The sequence below is a fragment of the Erpetoichthys calabaricus genome, chromosome 6, assembly GCF_900747795.2.
Source record: "Erpetoichthys calabaricus chromosome 6, fErpCal1.3, whole genome shotgun sequence".
In the NCBI taxonomy this organism is placed as follows: domain Eukaryota; kingdom Metazoa; phylum Chordata; class Cladistia; order Polypteriformes; family Polypteridae; genus Erpetoichthys; species Erpetoichthys calabaricus.
The window spans coordinates 71,417,789-71,437,420 of record NC_041399.2 but is presented as its reverse complement, the minus strand read 5'-3'; the positions used below and the strand labels follow the sequence as shown (position 1 = coordinate 71,437,420).

At 40.7% G+C, this 19,632-nt stretch overlaps 1 protein-coding gene across 2 annotated transcripts in view; it reads right to left on the bottom strand.

Annotated features, from left to right (window-relative positions):
• Positions 1–19,632, bottom strand: part of mppe1 (metallophosphoesterase 1) — a 75,084-nt gene that overhangs the window by 11,707 nt on the left and 43,745 nt on the right. For both annotated transcript variants that reach the window (XM_051928875.1, XM_028803241.2), the window contains exons 3-5: positions 14,560–14,663; positions 10,506–10,586; positions 6,515–6,623 (exon numbers count right to left, since the gene is read on the bottom strand). In XM_051928875.1, the coding sequence (XP_051784835.1) occupies positions 6,515–6,623; positions 10,506–10,586; positions 14,560–14,663 (294 nt within the window). The remainder of the gene's footprint in view (positions 1–6,514; positions 6,624–10,505; positions 10,587–14,559; positions 14,664–19,632) is intronic.

Below are 19,632 nucleotides of genomic sequence, written 5' to 3'. Positions count from 1 at the left end.
CGGCAACATTGACTGAGAGGTTAAATGTTGTGAAGAAATTTTTTGAATTTTTATTTTTTAGCTACCCAATCAAAATAGCAGCGATGGATCACCCTAAAATGTTTTGGGTTCAATTGTCTGTGTAAGAAAAAAAAAAAAAATGTATGTATTCTATATGAAACACCCTAGACAACGTCATTCCCTAGACAACAATCATCTGCAGTTTGTAGTTTTACCTTCAACTTTAAATAATCATCTGAATGACCAGGGGTTATGACTAAAGAGGAACTCTGAAAATTACCTGCACCACCACTGTTCACTATGAACAGTCGTTTTGAAAATAAAAAGTAAATTAGTAATAACCCATTGATTCCTAACTTTCAGGCTTGCTTAAAAGTTCTCACAGAAAATATTTACTTCCTTGAAATTATATTATCTCACATCTCTATTTAGAATAATATGTTAAGTTACATTAAAGATATGAAACTCTGCATTTACTGTACTCTTTCCTATTACAGGTCAAAATGGAGCTTAGATGGCACAAAATCAAAATATAAACTATTAAGAAGCCATTTTGCATTGTCCAGGTTTGTGTGTTTTCTGGATGGGTTGGTGTACCATTTGTAGTAATAAAGCCTATTGCTAGTCACTTGTGGTTCCCTGTGACATCATCACCGCCCCTAAGATATACTGGTGCACTCGGTAGTCGGCCTGAACTCTCGATCGAAGACCCAAAAACAAATAACCACTACAGCTAGTGAGGTAAACGAAAGAACTTTGAACTTCAAGTTTGGTTTTTCTGATTTGCGTGTTTTGACCTGGCCTGCTTCTCAACTGTTCTTTTAAATTCTAAGTTAGGAAGCCCTTCATTTCTTGGGTACTAACAGTCCATTTGGACCTGACCATCCTCCTGTTGTTCATAGCATAAAATTGTCTGTTTTGGAGGAAAAACACCAGCCCTTCATAAAGCTCATCCTAAAACATTTTGAGATGTGCAAGAAAACTAGAGAAAATACATGAGGACATGGGAAAAACGTACCAGCACCAGTCTGACTGTGACCCTGTCTTCACTAATGTCATTGTTATCTGACCTTTAAATACTTTTCAAGAAAATGTTCAAGCCTACAGTGTCTTGGTGTTGGCGGTTTTCTTCATCTTCATTTTTCTTACTCTTTTTGTGTGCTTTATCACTCAAATTGGGTGATTTTTTTCCTCAAGGATTCAAGAGGTGACATTAGTTTCACACTTTTTAGCATAGTTTTGTTTTTGTAATATTATTTGGGCTATTTTAGCTACCATTTGGGTTATTTACTGACAGCGTCATTTTGAGCTCCCATTGATTTTAGAGGCACATCCTCTAAAGTCATGACACATCAGTCATGATATATTGGTAGAAAATAAACATTTAAAGATCATTTCCTCATTCAAGTTCACAAATTAAAAACAAAAACAAAAAAGAAAGACTAAACAAGAAGAACAGAGGCCAAGAGATCAACCAGCAGCAGTCTTTTTAAGGACGTCTTCTGTGTATGTTGTGCAAAAAGTTGAAAATGTGGGCTGAATAATAAGCGACGCATGCCTCACTACATAGTTTTTACTTTTGCCATTTTTTGGGTTGCATATGTGACTTTGGGGGCTTTGTTTCTGTCTTACTTGAGATTAATTGTTTCATTCATTTTTGTGCCACTCTGAATGCTCTTTTTGTGGAGAGCACACATTTAAAATGTCAAGACCAAGATTCTTCCACCGATGTAACAGTTAGAAAAACCTCTGGTGAGATTTCCTGTAGGACTGCATGTGAAGGGCCGTACTCTTAAATTCAAATCAGATCTTTTGCCAAACTGTGAGCACAAGAGTTGATATCATCCAAAACACATAAACACCTCTCTCTTTCCTAAGAAAATTCACAGCATCCTGAGCCAAACCCAGAAGGAACCATAACGTGAAGTTATTTGGCAGATGATCCAACTCCTTAAATTACAAAACGGATTTCCATTATATTTGTTGTGGATGAACCAATAAGGCAGCTCACAAAAACACAAGCTTGAGAGATAAGGCAGAAATTTCATCAAAATAACAGGCCAAGATTAAAACCCAAGTCAAAATCCTGACCAAAAATCAAACTTAAGGAAAGCACTGGAAAAGTCTGAACCCAAAATCAAAAGAAAACCAAATCGCTCGCAAGGCTTTCTTGGAAATGATCTGGGAATTTGCATGCCAGTTCTGATAAAGCTCTTCGGAGTCGTTTACTTCTGAAAATCCTAGCCCAGCATTGTAATGTAGATGGGTAAAAACAGAGACGTTTAAAAATGCAATCACTAATCGCACTCTCATTTGTTTGTGCTGATCACATGGCCCTTCACTGATTAGATCCTGCTTATTACAAGGTCTCATTCCCTGATTGGTCACCCTTCACTTCACAATATAGCAGATGTAGAGGAGCTACTTTACTTTCCTATATGAATCTAAATTGCGTTTTGCACAATTTTGTTGTGGCATGCATGCACAAAAGGTGAATAATGCCCTGGTCATTACAGCTTTCAGTTTAGAGTAAGTCCTGTGGCTAGCAGTGTTGCCATCCCTTCAAGGATTTTTCCACCAATGTGTGCATGCCCAGTTTAGTCCAATGTCTACGTCATATCTACGGATATCTTTACGGATATTTTTGACACATCTCTGAGGGTTTCATCTGTCCCCACCTGCTTCAAGCACACAGCCATCATCCCTGTCCCAAAGAAAAATAAAGTAGACTGCCCTAATGATTACCACCCAGTAACACTTACTCCTATAGCCATGAAGTGCTTTGAGAGCCTGGTGCTAGAACACATCAAGGACATCATCTCTGACAGTCTGGACCCCCTCCAGTTTGCCTACCGTTGCAACAGGTCCACTGTGGATGCCATCTCCATAACACTTCACACCGCCCTGTCTCATCTGGAGAACAAGAACTGTTATGCCAGGCTGCTGTTTGTGGACTACAGCTCTGCATTTAACACCGTCATTCCATCCCAGCTCATCGCTAAACTCTTGGATCTGGGGCTTAGCTCTTCACTGTACAACTGGGTACTGGACTTCCTCACCGGCAGACCTTAACAAGTGCATATTAGTGGAAAAACCTCCTCCATCATCACCATCAACACTGGCACCCCGCAGGGCAGCGTGCTGAGCCCCCTGCTTTACTCTCTCTACACCCATGACTGTGTAGCTAAGCACAAATCTAACACCACCCTCAAGTTTGCTGATACCACTGTAATAGGTCTGATCAGCAAGGACGATGAGACGGCCTACAGGGAGGAGGTCAGACTCCTGGCAGAATGGTGTCAGGACAACAACCTCACCCTCAATGTTAGAAAAACTAAGGAGATGATTGTGGATTTCTGCAAACAGGCAACAGAGCACAGCCCCATCTACATTGGGGGTGAGGCTGTGGAGCAGGTCAGCAGCTTTAGGTTCCTCAGAGTCATCCTCACTGACGAATTTAAATGGGCAAGTCACACTGCGGCAGTAGTCAAGAAAGCCCAACCATGCTTCTACTTCCTCAGGAGACTGAGTAAGGCCCGGGTGTCCACCACAACCCTGTGCAGATTTTACAAATGTACTGTGGAATCCATCCTGACAGGATGCATCACATCCTGGTACAGCAACTGCTCAGTTCAGGACTGCAGAGCTCTGCAGCATGTGGTGAATACTGCACAACAGATCACGGGCACACAGCTCCCTACGATCCATGACATCCACACTACACGCTGTCTCAGGAAAGTGAACAGTATCAGGTGGGACCCCAGCCACCCTGCACTGTCACTTTTCACCCTCCTCCCATCTGGGAAGCAACCAAAGTCCATTTGGACACGCACCTCCATGTTCAGGAACAGTTTCTACCCAACTGCAATCAGACTCATGAACAATCAGTAACCTTGTGTCACCTCCACTGCTACCTGCACATATACTTCTGCCACTGTCTCTATTTATTCCTAGGATTCTGGTTTTATTTATTTACTTATTTATATTCATTTATTTATTGTGTTTTTTTGTCTATGTTCACTGTCTGCGAGGGGCACATGCAAGCAAGCATTTCATTGTACATAGCACTTGTACTTGTACACATGACAATAAAGAATTGAATAGAATTAAATATCTTGGTCGTGTTAGTGTGGACAGAAATGTCTTCGGAAACACTGTGAAAACGCTAGTGTGGACAGAGATTGTTTTTGTTTAAAAGTGCAGTTTTTAAATGACTATGTAGTTGTGTGGATGTAGGCTAAGTGTTGTTGCAGTGAACAACATGAAGAAATGAGAAGTAAGTATCCCTAATCTTTATCTAGTTCTGTTGTAGTCTCCTGTTTATCTTCTGCACAGTCAGCTCGGCGTCTTGTACAGCAGTACATTGGTAACTGGAGACTTGCCGCTACATTTTCCATACATTTAAAAGAGCAGAGCACAAAGAAGAGGAAAGCCTCACTACTACCAACCTGTGTGCAACTGGCGGCCCAGGTCCATAGCTCGGCCACACTACCACTGCACTAAAACGAATAAATAATAAAAGCACTAAAAACAATCCCACACTAAAACCAACCCAAGCCCCCTTGTAAAAACAGTACATTAAAATAATAACTTTTAAAAGACAATAAATAATCCACCCTCTCCCGCTTATCTGAGATAGGGTCGCGGGGGCAGCAGCTTGAGCAGTGATGCCCAGACTTCCCTCTCCCTGGCCACTTCTACTAGCTCATCCGGGGGAATCCCAAGGCATTCCCAGGCCAGCCGACCAGTAAATTGAGAGCTTTGCCTTTTGGCTCAGCTTCTTTTTCACCTCGACAGACTGATGCAGAGCCCGCATCACTATGGGTGCCGCACCGATCTGCCTGTCGATATCCCGCTCCATTCTTCCCTCACTTGTGAACAATAAATAAATGTCCATTAAAAAGCTTGGTCTTTTAAAATGTCCTCCTCCAGCTTGGGTCCATGGGCTCTTTGACAAAGTCTGGCACCTATCCCACTTGCTGCTCTGCCTCCTGCTCTTCAGTCCCCACTGCCAGCTCATCCCACCTCTGCCACCTTATGTGACATTGCAGGTTCTGCTCCAGGCTCCCGTCTCCAGTTTGGGAGCTCTTGAACCCGACACTGTTGGTAATGTCACCGATGAGCTGGACAGTTAGACACTATGAAGCAAGATGATGGTGCAAAAAGTGCTTTTATTAAAAACAAACCAAAAACAGTGTCCAAATAAATAGTGCAGTGTCTCAAACAGTCCTTAAATAAATAATCCGTTAAAACAAGTGAACTGTGGAGGTTAAAATCCAATAAATAAATCCTTTTAAAATGAGGTTAAAAACAATGGCTTGAAGCCGTCCTTTTAAAAACAAAGCCCAGTGCCTTCTTCCTACTGGCGACTCCTCTGCTTCTCCCATCCAGGCTATGCACCAGGGGAGTCAGTCACCATCCCTGCAGCTGACCACCTCCACTTGACTGGCCTGGTGGCACTCCCGTTCCCTGGCTTCATTCACCCATCTGCCAGACCGAGACTTGGCTTCCCCCAACAGCCAGGACACTCATGCTGGGGTCCCACTGCAAATCCCTGACTTCTCCGGCGAGCCAACATTCTCCCGGTCACTCCTGCTCCCCACCAGCGCTCAGCAGGAATGGCCACTGCCATCGGCTCCGGGTGTCATCCAAACACCCCGCTAGGGCACACCTCTTCCAGCTGCCTGCAAACATCAGCGAGTCAGCTGTCTCTGTCTCGCACACACACACGCACAGAGGCTCCCTTGCTTCCAGCTCCTGCCTTCTTCTCCCTTAACCTCCGTTCATTTTTTTCTTTTTTTTTCTTCTTTTTTTTCCACCTCTAGACTCGCGCTCCTATTATATATAATGGGGACGTGGATCAGGTGTGGCGATTAGCAGTTCCCGGCATCAATTACGGATGCAGACAACTTCTCACCTGTGCACTTAAGTGTGGACCGCCCGCATCACGAAGCACCCAGGAACCGCTCCTGCCACACTAAAACACCCCCTCTTTAAGCCACGAGTGCGGCAATTATCTATTTAAAAAAAACTGGCCTTTTCAATCTGAGCTGTGGACCCGCTACACCACAGGCCTCATTAAAAATTTGATGGGTATATTGGAGGATTAAAGTAAATATAATTCACTTTGAAAAGCCTTACAATTCTCCTGTAACTGATCACTGAAGGATGAACTCTTCAGTTAGACATCAGACTTGTAGTGTTCATCATGGTGTCCGGTCAACAACACGTGGAGATCTGCTGACCGAGTACTGAGTGACCACCTCAGCTCTTCAGTGGTGTCTCGTGGCCTGTGCTTTACCAGGACACATTTCACTGTCACTTGTTTCACTGCAACACACATTTCATTTGTGAGCATCCTATTTTATTTTCATAATGTGACAACAAATGAATAGATTGTTTATCAAAGTAAAATTTTATAACGTTACATTATTCTAACATAAAAATGTGGACTGTTTATGCAAACTGTTTACAGGCAGAAATAAGTTTTATCAGTCACACCATGTCTGCCTACCTGGATTGAGCAATTCAGCGCTCGGGAAATCTTAATGAGCTCATCTTCAACGTCCTGGCAGATGGAGCAGCCGTCCCCGTGAAGTGCAACGCTGTTCACCAAAAGAAAGCTGCGAAGACATTTTAAACAAGCATTTTCCCTCCGTGAAACTCAGTTTCAGATCATCGGTCTTCATTTTACATATTGCCATTAGTTTCATGCAACATGCATAACAAGAAGAATATTAAAATACAAAGTGTGCAGTGCAGTGATAGTGGGAGAAAATGTGAAAAGCACAGTCCTGACAGACACCAGGAGGAGAACAACATGCTACCTACAAGAGATTCTTGGACGTGTTTAATTCAATTCAAGGTTGAAATATGGGGGATTTGGTGAATTTTGGCCTGAAAGTCTTAAAAGTGAAATGATGATGATAATTTTTTAAAACATGTTATGGCATTCAACTCAGTCAGCCAGTGCCCAGTACTGGGCTTATGAGAATACAGGCTCAAATACACATTTGGAAGAAGGCCATTGTTTGGATGTTTTATTTTAGTCCTCAGAATGGCACATTCTTCACTAACTAGAGCTGCAGTGTTGTGGCAGGAAATATTAATGCTATTTCATTTAACCTAACGCCGATCTGAAATGAAGAAAAAAAAAAAAAATTGTCATAAAATTTGGACACAACAATGACAATGAAACCAACTCAGTGTGCTGCTGAAACAAGAATCAGTAGCACAATGGTAAGTGAGTCGTCAACTTGTGCTCTCCCTCCCACGCAGAAGTGAAAAGGGCGAGATGCTGCTCAGAGGGACGAGGTGACTTGGCTTATCTTTACAGATCACTGATGCCATTCCTCTAGCTGACATGTTCATATCCTAAGTGACAGTATTCTACACCACTGATGGTGAGTGCACAGCTTTCAGCCAAGTCTGGAGTGCTGGTGGGACCCCCGATTACCACAGAGTGTTTTGCACAAGGGCTACAGTTATACTTGACAAACGGGAAAGTGGTTTAAATTGTATTAAACGTTAACGTGTTTCTGACTTTCTGTGACCTGACAAACAGTATTTCACACTTTTAAGTCAGCAGCCTTGTCTTCTTCATTTTTTACTTTCGACTTTTCCGAGCATCAGTGCCTCATCTAGCAAATCTTCTTCTTCTTCGTTTTTTTAAATATATACTGTATATACTGTATACATATGTATATGTATATAGCATTTGCATGTTGGTTTTAATTTTGCTGAAATTCCAGTGTACAGTCAGAATTGATGCAATCTAAAACTGACTCCTTTGTCCATTGTCTCTGAGCAATTACATAGCAAAAAATAATTGATTTTCATCTCTTTTTTGAGACAATCATTTTTTTAAACGTAAAAGTTTTCTTGTGATTAATCTAATTTTCTTAAATGTTATGATCTGTTCTGACCTTTCTTTAAGATAGGCCACTCAATTCAAAATACAATTTTCTTCATATTTAAATCATTTAATTTTTTGTGACATTTTGGATGCTATTTTGTTTTCTTAGCAGTCGCCGTCATTTTGGACACCCATCACTACGGCAACTCCTCAAGGGGTGTGTCTTCAGAGGTCGTGACCCAAGTGTAACAGATACAGTATGAAGGGTTAAAACGTTGGTTGAATCTTCATTTCCTCATCCAAATTGCGGGCACAAAACCTTTTTTTCCCAAATGTCCTTTTGCTGAATACTTTTTTTTTAGTTTAGCCTTTTGGATTACAAATTTTGTCTCGTTTTGGCTTGCCGACTGTGCTTTTTGAACTCCCAGTTTCAATCCTGTTTCTGTCCTTTCTTTTTTCTCCCTGTCTGCTCTGTAATTCTCTTCAGCTTGCGGACTCAACACTTGACTGATAGTGAAACAAACCCACCCAAAAGAAGGAACATCTCAACAGCTACTAGGTCTGGTAAGCGAGGTACATGGATCATAAATTGAGACTGTTTGGCTGTGGCAGCTCTAGACATGTGAAAAAAACCTGCTGCCTCACTTGAATGATGGGATAAGTGAATAATCCAACATATTTAGATGAATCTGCTGGGCAACAGATAATCAGGATATTGTGTATTATGGGCTGGCCAACCCAAAGCCTGACAATCACGCTGCTCAGATGTTGTAAAGCTACTAGTCTTTAAATGTCTATGGAGTCAAAACTTTTCAGTGTAGAAGAACAACTAAAAATTATTAAAAGCAAAGAGGAAATAGTACAAGGGTCACTAGCTAGAACATGAAGGATTTCATGAGAATATTTATTATGTAAATGTTTTTGTTCAATAAATTAAGATGATATTCTTTTGTGTTTGTTGTTAGTTTGTTAAATTGAGATCAGTAAGAGTCTTGCACAAAGCCTGCCTTTCTGTATATGGCTCATCAATAAGCATAACTAACTGAAATTGCTATAAATAGATTTTGCATGTAACACATAGCACAGGTGACATTCCTGCCTGTCAACATGTTATTTGCATGGAAATCATATTACATAAAAATAAGATTTAACGTTGTTAAGATGAATATCCTTCCTAAGCTTCTTTTTTTATTACAAAACATCCCAATATACATCAATAGATCATTTTTAAGCAATTAGATTCAACCATAACCTCATTTATTTGGAACTCAAAACATTCACGTATCCGAAGAGCAACTCTACAAAGACCTCAGGCAGAAGGTGGCATGGCTGTACTTAATTTTCAGTTTTATTACTGGGCAGCAAACATACAAGTTATAAAAACCTGGACACAAATAAATGAACATACACAGGCCTGGTCCGCAATAGAAATAAAATCCTGTAGTACTTCTTTATACTCCCTGCTCTGCTCTCCAATAAATGCAAGTTATCGCAAATATACTAATAACCCAATTGTGCTTCACTCACTCAGAACGTGGAACTAACTTAGAAGATTTTCCATCTTAAATTGCTTACTATCTGTGGCACCTCTGCAAGAGAACCACCTCTTTCAACCCTCGCAAACATATCCAGTTTTTAATATCTGGAAAAGATTTGGGATTAAATTGCTTAGAGATCTTTATATAGACCATATCTTTGCATCCTTTGAACAATTACATTCCAATTTTAACCTTGCAGCTACACATTTCTTTCACTATCTTCAAATTAGAAACTTTGTTAAACAGAACCTGCCCGATTTTCCTCATCTCGTACCCTCCACCATGCTGAAAAAAATACTGCTCAATTTCGAGGACTTAGACACCATTTCTACAATATATAAAATTTTATTAGAGTCCCTTCCTTTTAAAGATCCAAGAGGACAATGGGAAATAGATCTCTTAATTAATATATCAGAAAAGGAGTGGAAAACAGCAATGCAACCGCTGTGTTTGGTGTTCTTCCAGATGGATTTGAAGTGGAGAAGGACAAGCAAACGGTGATTGCATTCACAACACTTTTGGCACACAGACTGATTTTGTTAAATTGGAAGAATTCTAACTCTCCTCTGATAAGTCAGTGGGAAACCGATGTTTTATATTATTTGAAATTGGAAAAAATCAAATTGTCAGTTAGGGGATCTGTACAGATTTTTTTCAAAAACCTGGCAGGATTTAATCAATAATATTTTAGAATAAGAAGAAATAATTATTTCCGCATTTCTTTTCCTTCTCCATTTATCTTTTTTTGCCCTATTAAACTCAAGGCTTGTAAACATGCCTAAATTATTAAGTATTACTCCTTTGGCCATGCTCTCCTTCTCAGGGGTGGGGTTTGATTTGCTTTCAATCCTATTTTTGATCTATATGTACGGAATGATTACAATAAAATGAATTAAAAAAAAATAAGATACAAAATCCTTTTATTGTATACATTGAGACAACAAAGGTAAAATCTAAGGATTTTTTAGCATGATCCATAAAGGCATGGACAGTGAAGCCTAGAAATAAATTGTTAAAAATATAACACAAGTACCAACCCTGCCTAGCTGAATTTTGATCAAGTAGTTGCACCACATTTAACAGTCGGAGTTCTTGGTGACAACAATACTCACTTCACACCTTTCTTGGTCACAATTCTTGCAGATGTGATATTGAAGACTTTTTCAAACCTCTGCAGCTTGAACCAGCTCATTCTGGAAGTTAAAGAAAAATATCTTATATATACAGTAGCTATGGAAAATAGCAATAAATGCTCGAGAGAATCATCACATTCTCACACCCGCTTAATCCAATTCAGGTGCCCACCTAGGCACACACCCACATGCATGCTGGGGGCATTTTGTAACGTGCCAGTACTTCTGGGGCTGTGGGATTTGAGCTCGGAGTGCTGGATCAGTGAAGTAAGTGGCCACATTAAAAATGACCTCAATTAAATCTGACCAACTGCTAATGAATTACCAACATCTCAAGAAGCAGCTGGCCTGCTTAAAAAGAAAAGCAATCACAGAATCAGAAACAATCAGAAATTTTATCGGCTCAGATGAGCTCCAGGATTATCTGAAATTCACCGATTCAGCTCATTGTTATTTGCTGAGAAATTAGAACAGAAAACAATGAACTGCTCGGTTATTTTGCGCCCTAGGCCGAGCTGATTAGTGCGCCAACTGTCTGTTCGAAAGCAGCTGGATTTCCCACTCCACCTTATGATCTCCACCCTACATCATAAAGATTCATCAATAGGACGGGTCATTTGTTTTAAAAGTAAAACTTGCATCCCTTAAGGCATTTGCTTGAAAGATCCCGGATCCCTGTATACTGTAGATTTCTTATATAATTGCCAAGTCATTTCCAGGTTTTCTCAATCCTCTTCATCAGGAAAATTTTAAAAACATGTGTGAGGTGAGGCTACGTTGGCTGTGTACACTTCTTTTATAACCAAGTTTGGGTTTCTTGCTGGATGCCTTTTGAAGTCTTTGTATTTGTTGAGATCCTTGTATCCATGTTCCTAACCCGCTTATCCAGAATCCACATCAAAGCTTCCAGTTGCACATATCAACACATTGTCAACTGCTTTTAATATGATGACATTCCTTAATTCAGCACTTTATATATTTCATTCAGGTCACAATTTAAAACTTTAAACAGATAAGCAAGTCAAAGTTAACAATCTGCATTCTGGGTGTAGTAGTTGTCTCATTTTGTGTGTGTTTAGGTTTTTAACAGGAGATTTCATTTCTGACATTTGTTTTCACTTCAGTTTATATTTTAAAGATGCTGATTTTGGTTGTGCATCATGATGTTCCCATTCTCATTATCATGGGATTCAGATCTGTGATGTCACCAGGACTTCCAGAATAAATATGGCAGCACTGGCACTGTCCAGTGTCCCATTCTTATGAGGCTCACATCTGTGTCCACACCAGAACCTCAGGTATAAATATGACGGCACTCACTGCATTCAGTAGTCCTCGGTGGGTATCTCTTTCCTTTGTCTTCCTAGTTTTCGTTAACTTATTCCCTTACGTAGGCCATAACATTAGATTTCTGTGGCTTTGACTTCTGTCCAGCCTTTCTTGCACTTTGTTCTTGTTCTTGCCCCTTGGGTTTTGTTCGCTTTGTTTTATAAACTTCACAGTTTTGACCTCTCATGATGCTACCTTCTTGCTTCCAATAATCCTCAGGCACCTTGAAAGTGTCCATAGGACCAGGGTGGCTCTCACATTAAGGAACCTGTCTCAAAGTTCCAGGTACCTCCTTTTAGTTTTTAGTCTTACAACTATCTGGTTAAATTATGTCTCTGTATAATGACAGTGAGCATACATCTGTTTGATGGTTCTCGCCTTGGACTTTAGCTCCTTGTGATCTTAAATTAAAATGGTTCACTAGCCACAGTAAGTCTCCATTTTAGTACGGAGAGGATTACCTGTTACATCAGAGATCAAATTAGCTGTATGCTGGCATGGTGGCCAACTCTTCTGCCACAGGACTTCAGGAGAATGGTTTTGGATTCTAGTTCATTGTCTGTGTGGACTTAACATTGTTTTTTTTTTCTCAAGATATTCCAGCTTTTCTTCACATACTTCAGTAAATGTGTTTGTTGATGCAGGGCTGGTTCTTTTCTTGCAGTTCACACTACTGAGAAGGCCTCCATTGTGTCACTGAAGAAGATGTGTTCAAATGATAGATACAGGAACATGAGACTAACTATGGAGATATGAGTAACTAGCCACACTATGTGGCAAAGACAGTAATAATATACAACTATTTGCTATTTCTTGCCCCATGTGTCCCTTCAGTGCCTTTCCTCTGTATTTGTGTGTCTGAACGTCTCTGTCTCTCGAACGTGTTCTCATAAAGCCTGTTTCTCAGGCTCTGCCATGATTTTCAAGGCACCTTTCTCATCTTCTGTACGGTTTTATAGTTTCCATCTTTCAAAAGCAACTATCCAGTTGCCCCCTCATGCGTCTCACACTCTTACCAATCAGATTCTCTCTGAGGGACTAAACACACGGATCTTAAGAGTTCTAATCTATTATATAATACAACACTAAGTGAAGCAGCAGGTCTCTGCGGTAATTCTACCCCATTGATGTGATCTGCAAAATCTGCAGATTTTGGTCTATATTTTCTTTATATTTTGCTCAAGACAACACTAGATAAAGTTAAATACAGGCACATCAAAGCATATCTTCTTCCCGAATTATACCTCACTTTTAAAACAGCTGTTCAAACAAAAAGAGGAAGACATGGCGATGCCTCAGGCTATCAGTTACTTTATAACGTGAGAAAGGATGGGCATCTGGGGCAACAAGTTGCTAAATAGGTTTACAGCCTGGAAAAGGAAGACATGCCAGTAGGTATTAAGCAACATCAAAAACTTAATTGTTTGGGAAAAAGGACATGCTCAAACTGAAAAGAGTTTGAGCAAATTTATTAATTACATTGACAACCAGCCAATCAGGTGCATGTAACAATCATATCTTGCAAAACCCCCCAGTAGAATTTTATAATAAATATGCCTCGTCTGAAGAGTGACAGAAGAAGAGAACAGAGCAATGTCAGAAGATTGGCACCAGCAACATGCAGCTGTTTCCATCTGATCATCAGCAAAGCATCTCATGAACAACTATGAGTGCTAGATTAATGTCACCCTGGGACATTCATCCTTGACATCTTTACTTTTCCTTAAGCTTTTTCTAAAGACTGTATATATCCAGACTTTACTCTCAATCTTATTTTCTACTATTCTTTGTTCTATTTGGTATTATTATTCATGTAATAAATACCACACTGCTTTTAACTTTCCATGATTTGTCTTCATGTCTACAGTGATTGAAGTAATAAGGTAGATTTCTCTGAGCACCTGGTGCAACCAGAAGTTTGCATTCGCTCTGTGCTGTGAGGGTTATTAAGGGCTGAGGGTGTGAGCTCCACCCAATAGTAGGGAACAGTACGTAAAGTAAGGCACTTTTGGTTGATAAATGGCCAAGGATGTTGAACCTTTATATGTTTAAATGTATACCTAGAAACCAAAGTAATATTTAGGTCTGAGATATATATTACCCGTGACCCTGTGTTTGGATTCAGCGGGTTGGAAAATGGATGGATGGATGGATGGAGATATATTTTAAACATTGTATGCCTGTTCGTGCCAACAATAAGTAAGTCTCTTGAAGTACCAGAAGGGTGACAGTCTGTGTTATTCTTAAGGCACTTATATGGTTTAAAGTGCTAGAGGTTAACTAGCTGTGTGTGTCATTCATAGGACACTGTTGAGGTTCTGTGTTTATGTGTATATCTATGTATGTGTGTGTTAATCTTAAGGTGTGACCGTAGACTAATCAGGTAACAAACCTGATGAGTACACTTACCCCTAAGTAAAGGGTAAGTAGAGGAAAATATCACGATGACACACCCATAACACATTAAAAGTCAAACTATTGTTCAGTTAAGGTTCACCTGGGCCACAATTACAGTCACTTTCATATTGAATCTTTATTTGAAAACATCCACTCAGAAAAGGTGCTCAGGGGACAGTGGAAGGCCCTGGACTGCAGCATGATGTTCCTTGTCCACCCTGAACTTTTAATTTTACTAAAAAAAAAAAAACATATTTAAGTTTATAAGTCAAGCAATTCTGTAAAATTCGGTAAAACCTTTACTTACTCGTAATGAAAGCCAATGTCATGGTTGCCAACCACGACAAGCAGCTCCGTATTAGTTGGATGTCGAAACATCTGGCGGAAGCGTCTCACATCATCTTCCCAGTCCTGCAGTAAGAAACAAAAACATATTGATTATAAGAAAAGACTTCTGCTGCCAAACCCGCACAGTCTGTCACTCAGTTAGGTAGGTTAGGCTGTCTTCGCATTAACTGGACTGTTCCCCTTTTAGTACCCTGGGACAATGCTGCCAACTTACTACCAGTGTTGTTGTGACCTCCCAACACATGTACGGTGTGTACCATCCCACTGGCTGATTTAGTTAGTCTAAAACTGCATTGCTCACCCTTTATTCCTCCAGCTGCTTCCATGTTTGGCTTGTGAGGTATTTCCTTTATTTCTTTGACCACATTTGCCCTTTCTAGCTCAACCACATTTTCAATGCAGTCAAAAACAGCCTATCCTACTCCTTCCCCAGTACTCCCTGACTTCCTGCCCTATTTTATAATGGCTCCTCATTTTAATTTTAATAATGCACTGGTGCACTAAAAGAGAAAAGAATGGTGTTACAGGGTCTACTGATGTCCTTCCACACAATTTACTTAGGTCCAACGGAAATGCCTGTCATTCCAAAATCATCTTCAGCTGGCAGTGCAATCGATTGTTCACGTCATCTTTCATTTTGTTTCCAGCTATGTACAGTCTCCTTGTTTCAGTTTTCTCCGACCAGATTCAATACATGTGTTTGGGAATCTTCTATTCTGGGGTTGACAGAGTGTTTACCGTAGTCTGTGTTATAATTCATTCTTTAACTTTTTATGTGCCTCCCAGAAGTTTTTGTAACATTTAAAGCAATGTTTCCCAACTGCGAAGTCGTGAGAATCTGTGATTTCATGGGTCATGTTTTTTAGTCAACATGAACATCTTTCAGATGATGTTTCTAATAAAAAATTACTCCATGTTCAGTCTGAACACTCAGAACTCCTGGGTGGTATGCCCCCTAACTGTTGTCTGATGTAATAGTAGGAAATGATCCATAACGTCCCAGAGATTCTCAGTTGGATGCAGGTCTGAGGAACATGCAGGCCAGTCAATGACATTAATGTCTTTGTCATCCATGAACTGCCTATAAACACTGGCCACGTGAGACCGCATGTTGTCCTGAACCAGGAGGATCCCAGGGCCCATGGCACCAACCTAAGGTCTAAGAATGGGTCTGAGATTTCATCCCGGTACCTTTCAGCAGTCTGGTGGCAAGATGTCCATTCATCCTTAGGGTTCATGATCCAGAGTATAGATGATATTCCACAGGGGTTATATTAGATGAGACAAACAGGTGAAAAGAAACATGGACAACCTTCCCTTGCTGCTTAGCCGGCTCCTTTTCAAGATTCCCGCTGGCCCTTTTGTCCCCAGCAGCCCCTGCGCCCGTTTCAGACATGCAATGAAGGTAATACCCTTGGGGCGGCTTGGAAATCGAGTCCATTAAGTTGTAGCACTGCTACCACCTAACAGCAGTTAGGGTACCGTTGCCTGGCATGAGTCTGTGTGACCCTCCAAGGATACAGTGCATCCGGAAAGTATTCACAGCGCATCACTATTTCCACATTTTGTTATGTTACAGCCTTCTTCCAAAATGGATTAAATTCATTTTTTTTCTCGGAATTCTACACACAACACCCCATAATGACAACGTGAAAAAAGTTTACTTGAGGTTTTTGTAAATTTATTAAAAATAAAAAAAACTGAGAAATCACACTTACATAAATATTCACAGCCTTTGCTCAATACTTTGTCGATGCACCTTTGGCAGCAATTACAGCCTCAAGTCTTGTTGAATATTATGCCACAAGCTTGGCACACCTATCCTTGGCCAGTTTCGCCCATTCCTCTTTGCAGCACCTCTCAAGCTCCATCAGCTTGATGGGAAGCGTCGGTGCACAGCCATTTTAAGATCTCTCCAGAGATGTTCAATCGGATTCAAGTCTGGGCTCTGGCTGGGCCACTCAAGGACATTCACAGAGTTGTCCTGAAGCCACTCCTCTGATATCTTGGCTGTGTGCTTAGGGTCGTTGTCCTGCTGAAAGATGAACCGTCGCCCCAGTCTGAGGTCAAGAGCGCTCTGGAGCAGGTTTTCATCCAGGATTTATCCTGACTAGTCTCCCACTCCCTGCCGCTGAAAAACATCCCCACAGCATGATGCTGCCACCACCATGCTTCACTGTAGGGATGGTATTGGCCTGGTGATGAGCGGTGCCTGGTTTCCTTCAAACATGACGCCTGGCATTCACACCAACGAGTTCAATCTTTGTCTCATCAGACCAAAGAATTTTCTTTCTCATGGTCTGAGAGTCCTTCAGGTGCCTTTTGGCAAACTCCAGGCGGGCTGCCATGTGCCTTTTACTAAGGAATGGCTTCAATCTGGCCACTCTGCCATACAGGCCTAATTGGTGGATTGCTGCAGAGATGGTTGTCCTTCTGGAAGGTTCTCCTCTCTCCACAGAGGACCTCTGGAGCTCTGACAGAGTGACCATAGGGTTTTTGGTCATCTCCCTGACTAAGGCCCTTCTCCACCAATTGCTCAGTTTAGATGGCCGGCCAGCTCTAGGAAGAGTCCTGGTGGTTTTGAACTTCTTCCACTTACGGATGATGGAGGCCACTGTGCTCATTGGGACCTTCAAAGCAGCAGAAATTTTTCTGTAACCTTCCCCAGATTTGTGCCTCGAGACAATCCTGTCTCGGAGGTCTACAGACAATTCCTTTGACTTCATGCTTGGTTTGTGCTCTGACATGAACTGTCAACTGTGGGACCTTATATAGACAGGTGTGTGCCTTTCCAAATCATGTCCAATCAACTGAATTTACCACAGGTGGACTCCAATTAAGCTGCAGAAACATCTCAAGGATGATCAGGGGAAACAGGATGCACCTGAGCTCAATTTTGAGCTTCATGACAAAGGATGTGAATACTTATGTACATGTGCTTTCTCCATTTTTTTATTTTTAATAAATTTGCAAAAATCTCAAGTAATCTTTTTTCACGTTGTCATTATGGGGTGTTGTGTGTAGAATCCTGAGGAAAAAAATGAATTTAATCCATTTTGGAAGAAGGCTGTAACATAACAAAATGTGGAAAAAGTGATGCGCTGTGAATACTTTCCGGATGCACTGTATCCCAGGCCATCACTGACCCTCCGCCAATCCGGTTATGTTAGGTGATGTTGTAGGCTGTATAACATTCACCACAGTGTCTCAAGACTATGTCACATCTGTCACATGTGCTCAGTGTGAACCTGTGTGAAGAGAACGAGGTGCCAATGGCAGAGCTGTCAATTACAGTATTCTCTGGCAAATGCCAATCGAGCTGCATGGTGACGGGCTGTGAGTAAAGGTCCTACTAGAGGTTGCTGAGCCCTCATTCCACTCTCATGGAGTCAGTTTTTGACAGTTTGGTCAGAAATATTCACACCAGTAGCCAGCTGGATATCATTGGCAGTGCTCATCCTGTTCCTCCTCGCAAAAAGGAGCAGATACCGGTCATGCTGCTGGATTGATGCCTTCTATGGCCCTGTCCAACTCTTCTTGTATAACGGCCAACCTCCTTGCATCTCCTCCATGCTCTTGAGCCTGTACTGGCAGAAACAGCAACTCTTCTTATGACAGTACGTATGGATGTGCCATCCTGGAGGAGATGGACTACCTGTGCAAACTAAATCGGAAACAGGTACTGCCTCATGCTACCAGTAGTGACAAGGACACTAGCAAAACTCAAAACTAGAGAACAATCATTAAGGAAGGATAAGGAGAGAGCAATCGTCTGTGGCCACCACCTGCAAAACCATTCCCTTTTTGGAGGTTGTCTTGCTGTTGCCTCTCCAGTGCTCCTGATGTCACTTTCATTTGCTCCAAAACAGATGAAGTTGATTTGCAATCACTTATACTTTCCAACTGGATGGATTGACTTGGTATTAGACTGTGATGATTAAATGTTCCCTTAATTTTTTTGCATCGTGAATTTACTATATAGAGAGAAATTTAATTTTGACTTAATATATTTTATGCTTCCAGATGATGTCAAATTTTGGTTTGTTTTTTACCATTAAATACCAAAGTGATTTAATGCATGATGATGATCAACTTTGGACTGCTGCTCATGTCACAGCATCCTTTCAAGTCGTTCTCACTCCCAGTAGAAAAACAGTGCTATTCACACACGACCAAACAAAAAAAGTGTCACCATAAAACTTAGTTTCTACATCATGTATTACTTTATGTGCCCATTTGATTGAAATGTGTTGTTTTGCTTTTCACTAATAATACCTTAGCAATTTTCGGCCCCATGGATCCCAGTTTATATGTAAACAATATATGCTGAATGCCAAGAAACGATTTCTTTTTATCTTCGCTCAAGCTGTATTAGGTTATGGTGGTACAGCAGTAGGGATGTGTTATCAGCATGTCAAGCTGAGTGGCCATTCCTGAAAACAAAAGGATTCAGACACCACTTAAACTTGGCATTTTTACTACTGAAAAAATGTGTGGAGGTTCTAGTGTTAAAGATTAAAAGATTTTATAAAGGTGAACTTGTAATAAAGATGAGACTCATGCTGATGATTTCTTAGCAATGCCACAGCTCAATGCACTGTGCTTAGAGGAGGAATGAGCACACCCAAAATCCATGATGTTGTTAATTCCTAACAAACTGGTGAAATCCTCTGGTGCAAATGACTATCCAGCAGAATTTTTTGAAAAGCTGGAGTTAAATTAGCTCCATTAGAACCTGGCGACAGCAGCATGCTACCAAAATCTGTCACAGTAGAAACGCAAACTCTTAGTGTAACGATCAATTGAGAAATGGAGGGTTCAAGCAACTCGTTTTCTTGTTATTTTTACAGAAGAGAAACTAAAGTTGCTTTTTGACATATCGAAAAAATAAGAGAGAAGAATTTCCAGCAAAAAAAAAATGTAATTCTATATTTGACATAAAATATTAGTGAATGCCAAATGAATTGTATAATAGTTCAATTTCCTTAGAAATTGTAGTCTTTTAAGTCTCTCCCTTTATGGGTGCACTTTG